General features: G+C 34.9%; 1 protein-coding gene across 1 annotated transcript; it reads right to left on the bottom strand.

Moving 5' to 3' along the window:
• Positions 1–2,496: 2,496 nt before the first annotated feature.
• Positions 2,497–3,969, bottom strand: LOC103979650 (GDSL esterase/lipase At5g41890). The gene is made up of 5 exons (XM_009395816.3): positions 3,723–3,969; positions 3,497–3,630; positions 3,164–3,406; positions 2,840–3,098; positions 2,497–2,735 (listed from the first exon to the last, which is right to left on the bottom strand). The coding sequence occupies exons 1-5, from the start codon at positions 3,967–3,969 to the stop codon at positions 2,497–2,499; spliced, it is 1,122 nt and encodes a 373-aa protein (XP_009394091.1).
• Between the last annotated feature and the right edge of the window lie 3,151 nt (positions 3,970–7,120).

The raw sequence follows: 7,120 nt of genomic DNA, 5'->3' as shown, positions 1-7,120 counted from the left end.
AAATTTGGTCTCTCCAACCCTCTCTTTGTTTTGATCGTGAAAGATGATTTTTTTCTTATTTTAATTTCATTCTAAATCTAATGCACTCAAAGTTGTTTCAAATGGACACCATGGAACTTAACTCGCATAGGGATGGATGTCTTATAGTTAACAATCCTATGGCGGCTAAACTTTCAACTGATGATGATACTGCTCCTATTTGGTTCCATATTCGTGGTCAAACTATAAAGCATTGGAATGAAGAATGTTAGGTCGTTCTTTGAAAATAGATCCATCCTCTTTAAAATTAGAGAGTGGAAGATATGTTCGAGTCTCTAATGAAATTGACATAATACTTGCTCTCGAAAAGGGTATTAGGATAGGCAAGCCCCAATCCAACCTATTTCATGTTGTTGCCTATGAAAACTTTCCTCCTCGTTGCTATCACTGTAGTCCTCGTAGCCTTTCTGATCCGCCTGTTCCTCCACCAATACCTTCGGATGGAGCTCGGCCTCTAGGGCCTAAGACTCAACCAGAGATGATGGTTGATGAGGATTCAAAGGATCTCACTTTGGTCATTGGATACGACAAGTTCACGTCATCCTTCTCGACGTAAACGTCTTATGGTATCAATGCCAGTAACGAGAAAGATATGGTCAAATTACCCAACATGTGGAAACCAAGTGACGGAGTCAATGATTGTTTCCCACCCTAATGTCTCCTTAGCACTGCTTGATCAATTGCATCATTCTCCTAAAGCCATCTGTCCCACTCCATCTCATTCAGTTTCCATGGCATCCCTTAACATCCTTTCAACTGATTCTGAAAAGGATTTAAGGGATTTGCTTTTGATGATAATGTTAGAAAATAAATCTGTAACTTTGAAACATTAATGTCAAGAATTGAAATCTAATTTATTTTAATATGAGAAAAGAGGGTATGTGCCCTTTTTTTTTCGACATAATAATAGACCCTACCTATTTATAGATAGAGGAGAGAAGATTCGAAAAAAAAAAAGGAATCTTGAATATTCTTTTCTATCAAGATCAATATCTAAGATTTGGATGATATTTGATTAGAATCTAATCATTATCTTTAGTACCTCTTACCAATTAAGTTACGAGCACATATATGATTAACATTCTCCCGGCTCATAAATAGAAAAAGATGTAAAACAAATATTCAAAATCATTACAACAAAATAAAATTTTATTTTTAAAATAATTTTGCCATTGGATTCTAAGCTTTGAAAAGAAATAATTTATACATGTACGATTTTAAAAACATATCGATAGATCTAACAAATAACATAACACTATATTAAGATAATGCAAGTCATACCAGTTGTATATTATTTATATCATCATTCCTTTTATATACTATAAACCTATCAATCATTCTCAATACATAATGATCTATCAAATTTATCTTATCAAATTATTCTTATCATTAAATACATATATAACATATATATATATACATAAACAAAAAATAAGATAGTAGAAACAGTAATATCATCAAACACAAGCAATAATGTCAATTATAATAACCACTTAGACATGCATCACTATCATTTTATGTGTTGCTCACAAGATTCATTCTAAGAATATATTCTTTATGCATTTTAGGCTATAAGGCTTTTGTCAATGAATCAATAATCATTAAGTTAGTACTCAAATTCTCAATTGATATTTTTAAATTCTTTCTCTAACAATCAAATACTTTATCTCAATATACTTAAAACGATTTGAATACTTATCATTATTAAAAAATAAAACTATTATAATATTATTATAAAATATTTTTAACAGTTTGACAATTGAGTCGATCACATCCTGCGATAAAATTTTGAAACCACAAAACTTAATTTGTGGACTCAAAGAATGGCACGAATTCAGGTTCCATTGTCGATAATGCACTAATATATTGCTTAGAAATCTTTCAGGAAATCACCTCGCCCGTTACAAAAAAAAAAACCCTTGGAAGTGGACTTCCTACCGTTAAGGTAATTTATAAAATCAACATCTAAATATTTTATCACTTTTAACTAATCGAACCTTTTGTAAGTGAGCATATGATCTTCGTCTCTTACAAATATTATTATTATTATTATTTACAACTTTCAAGTGCTTCGTTCTTATGTTATAGAAACTAATATCTGGTCTAGTACAAATTTAAACATATAGTAGACTTCTAATTGCATATGCAATATCTTTCAGCCAATTCCTTTCTAATTTATTTTTACAGCACTAGTTTAAATTAAAATTTTCACCTTTCATCATTAAGTGTACAGCTACTCTCTAAGACTTAATCAATATACCTTTTCTAAGATAGTCTTAATAATTATTGAGATCGATCTCTAATAATCTCTATGCCAATAATATAATCGACCTTATTCATATCTTCATGATCTTATGATACATCTATTGCCTTCCAGGAAAGGCAATGGACAGTCACAGGATATATCCAAGTCTCATCACCATACTCGAACGATTTCCATGTATTCTTTCTTTTACATTAGGATCGACTAGTGTACAATCTCCGTAGGTTGAAAGGAGTGGCAGCAGTCGCACCGCCATCGAGAAGTTTATTTGCGATGATAATGTTGGCGGCTTCGGTTGGATGGTATGCATCCCAAAACACATACTTAGCTCGATCTTTGCAGAGGACAGAGCTCGAATTGCCATCATGTCGTCCGAAGCAGAGCAGTGGGGGGAAGCTGAGACCACAACAAGGGTCGTCTACATTCTCGAACCCTGACAATGTCAGCGTGTGCACCAATGTTTACCGAAAGTTTTGGAGCATAAGACAAGGGAAAACTAAGGTGGGGGAAGAAAACATCAAGTGGAGAAGCACTTGCCATATCGAAGATAGTTCTGCATCAGTTCTCTTACGATATCGTAGGAATTTGCATACACGAATACAGTTTCAGGACCCATCTCTTCATTCAGTTCCTGAATCCTCCTGCTCAACTTCATGTTGTAGCCTTGGATCAGCTGGTTTGTAGATGATGAGCACCTCCCATCTGCCACCAACTTGATAACTCGAATGTATGGTATGCATCCGAGAGGTCCAACCCCGACCACGACGAACTTTCTCGCCCCGAGCTCGTGCAAGTGCTTCATGAATGCAGCATGTTAGTTAGAGTCCTCAGTGATGGAACTTTGCCGCTCATTGTTCTCACCTTAAGATGCAGGGTCAAGTTGGAGACCATCATATCCTGAAGGGCAACAGGGGGAAGCTTTGTTTTCTCAAAGAGAGGCATGGAGGGCTCAAGGTAGTTCAAGATGTCATTGGATCCTGCTATGATTGAGAAGACGGCATTCCTTAAGAACTTACCTGTGGCATTCTCTCCCAGAGTCCCCACTAGGTAATCTCTGGTTTCCTCAAAATATTGCACCTGCTTGCCCAAGGGTATTCTCTCAATCTGAACAATATTCCAACAGTAGCAGTTCAAGAAAATTTTCGACGCCAAATGGAAGAAAACCAGCAGAAGTGGTATGGACTAGTCACATACAAATAAGGATCCCGTCTCGTCTAAGATCCCTGAAGCACCCGAAGCATAATTGACACCAACAAAAATCGTGCTGCTGCTGCTGGCATTTGGAGCTAAATATGGTGGAGGAAAGGAGCTGTCCCCCAGACCTTGAACTGAGATGGTCAAGTGGAACACGAAAGATTAGTGTAAGTGATTGATATCTCTGTTCACCAAAGAGTATCTCTCAGCTGTGGAGACTTTTTACCAATGACGTCAATTATGGTTCTCCCGTTGGTGAATCTTCCCGTGGGTTGGCCACCGGAAGGCGCGAAGTCGATGCCGTAGGGTGGAGAGTCGGCTTTGGATATCGTGAAGAGATAGTTATTGTTTCCGGTGTCCACGAGGGAGTCACCGAAGACGAAGGATGTATAGGAAGCGGTTGGATGAGGCCGAAGAGAAAGCAAGAAAAGAAGCACGCAAAGGGGAGGAGATGCGGCAACCGATGAGGCCATGAGGTATCAGCTGCAACTGATGCATGGGATCTGTGCGGTTGTGGCGTTTATTAGGACGGGACTTCTGAGGGGCAGGAAGCAATGCTTACGTACTCGGGCGCATGCAGCTTGCATGTCTTGCAGGGCAGTTGCAACATGACACAACCATGGTTTGTGATCTGCTTCCTTACATGGCTCCCCCTGAACGCAGAGCGAGGTCCCTCTTTCTGAGATCCTTCTACCCATGAAGGACATCTCTTGATCAGGGAGCTAATTAACATAGAATTGTTATATTACATTGCAAGTGTCTGCCTCATTTCTTGATTCTATTGAACACAAATGATACATGAGCGCATGACTATGTCTACTCTTGAGAGGAAGAAATTTCTTAGAAACCAAGATTTAAGAAGACAGAAGAGAGAAAAACTATTTCTTGAAGGCAATAATCAAGATCACATGTGTTCTTCCCATTATCAAGATCACATGCATAATCAATGGCAATAAATCCAGTCAAATAAAAAAAACTTCCTACCATAAAAGAAAAATTAAAATCATGAATTCTATTCAAATAACTTAGGATTCTCTTTGCTACTTAGAGATGAACTTCTGTTAGATTCTTCATGTATCTACTAATCAGGCTAACTCCGTACATAATATATAGTTCGGTCATAGTCAAATACATAAGAATTCCCATAATATATAGTATATTTTTTCTAAGAAATAAAAATACCTATATTTTGTTGCTCAACTTCAATTTCAAGATAATGTTTTATCAAACTCAATTTCAAGTCATGAATATCAAATTCTTTCTTCATAAAAGATTAAAACTCATTAATCATGTTAACATCATTACCAGCATAAATAATATCTACATATAAGTAAATAATTAATGTCCTCTCAGCCTCTCCATATTTTGCAATCAAAGTATATTTATAGAGATTTTTTTCAAATCCATGTGTATCAAAATATGCATCAATATGACTCTACAAGACTTTGGGTGCTTGCTTTAGACTATATAATATTTTTTTTTAATTTGTATATCTTATTTTTAAATCCTTTAATCATAAATCCAATATGTTGATCAATATAAACTTCTTCTTATAACTTACCATGCAAAAAGGCTAATTTAATATATAATTGATAAGTTGACTTATTTTGAGCTATAAGAGAAAGTACTAATCTTTGTCTAATGACCGGTGCAAACACCTCATTATAATCAATCCCTTTCTTTTGTTTATAGCCTCAATTTTGTTTTGTAGATTCACTTTTACACCAATAGGCTTTTGCTCCTAGATTTGATACTTTTCAATGGAATCAATATCTTCTTTCATCACTTTCCCTCACTTTTCAGTTCTCTGTGCTTCATAAGTTGAAAATCTGGTATCAAAGACTGCTTAGGTTATGTATATTTATTAATTTTTTATTCATAGACCATCAAAGAATCCATCGGTTCATCAAATGTTCCTCTAAATCTTTAGACTCCTGGATCAAACAAACTACATACTCAAATTTAGATGTTAATAACATAAGAATCTTTTTCATAATTTTAATATTGCTAACCTTTTCACTAATGGTTTTCATCTGGTTTATGATGATCATAGTGTAAAAAAAAAATAATTTGAGATAAATTCAACCTGATTTATCTTTAAACTTTCAAACTCTAATCTCAGCACTTGTAGGCATACTTTGTCATGCCTCGGTATATCTTGTGAAGCATGCATGGACTAAGCATCATGTGAAGTTTGGGTTGTGGAGGTTTTTTAAAGATATTAGTTTCTACTGCTTAATGAATAAGGGTAAGAGTCTCTTGATCTTTCTTTCTGTGATTTCTCAACTCAGATCTTCTAATTTGGGGTGTAAGAATCTTCATCATATTTACAAGGCTTTGTAAAATCCTTTGTTAATAATATCTCAAATATCTTGATATTTAAAAAAATTTCATCTAGTGATTATAGTTTTTATCGATGAATCAAGGAATTTAAGACTAAATTATTTTATTGAAAGAAGCCATGTCGACAATCTTCTTGTCACTTCTTCATAAATTCTTCTCTCTATAGTTTCTCCCTTGTTGGATTTTCTATCTATATAGTTTCTCTCTCCCTCGATTTTTCTCTCTCTAGACTTTCTCTTTCCTTAAATTTTCTCTTTATAGTTTCTTTCTCTTTAGTCTTTCTCTCTCTAATAGTAGGGTTTCTCTATCTAAATACCGTTATTTCTCTCTACAATGATATTGTTCTCTTTCTAAAGAGCTTTATTATTCTCTTATATAATGTTATTTCTCTCTCTACAGGTATGCTTCTCTCTCTAATAGGATCAAATCAAGGCTCAGTAGGATGATAGGTACTCACAGCACCTATTGCTCTCTTGGTAACCTCTTAGCTTCTACAAGTCTTTGATTACAAAACTCTATTACTTAGAGCTTATAGAATAGTGCTTAACAACAACGCATCACCCACGTCGTTTGCACTCGTGCTCCCTCTTTTCTCTTAGCTTAGGATGTGGTGAATATGATATCATATATTTATAGACCTAAACCACAAAGTCATAACCATAAGGATTTCTATTTCAACTCAAACTCATAATTTATCTCAAACTTGTAATTTAATCGTAATCAAATTTAAATTATAATTTCTAACATCCACTGCAAAGCATCCTTATCAAATGGTTAGAGACTCCAAACAAGAAGAATAAGAGGTTATTGAGAATGAGTTCTTTGCAGGTTAGAGAATTATGGAAGATTGACTTTTTCTTATTTATTTAAGGATGGATGAAGAAGATGGAATCTGATCTTAAAACCTTATTATGAACCATCAAAGTCAGTCATAGGGATTGTCGATTTCAAGTAAAGAATTCTACGATTTTTCTTCCTGTCATTTTTTTCTACAGAGAAGGAAATCATGCATTTGATGACCTCCTTTGTCACCATTATGGCCACAAAATTCTAGATCGATTGCTCTCATTCACGTAAGACATGACATGGTTGACGCTGACATCATCGTAACTCAATGAGTGCTCCATGAGGCACCAAAGGCATGAAAGAAGTCAGTGATTATCTTGAGTGACTTAAACATTAGATGACCAGTCAAACATGTAAGCTAATATATCAAACTTTGGAGTTTGAGATTTAGTTGAGCGATTACAAATCTCCTATTAAAAAAAAAACCTAATATAT

The sequence above is a fragment of the Musa acuminata genome, chromosome BXJ2-4, assembly GCF_036884655.1.
Source record: "Musa acuminata AAA Group cultivar baxijiao chromosome BXJ2-4, Cavendish_Baxijiao_AAA, whole genome shotgun sequence".
NCBI classification, from domain to species: Eukaryota; Viridiplantae; Streptophyta; class Magnoliopsida; order Zingiberales; family Musaceae; genus Musa; species Musa acuminata.
The sequence above is the reverse complement of the archived record's forward strand: the minus strand, read 5'-3'. Positions and strand labels throughout refer to the sequence as shown.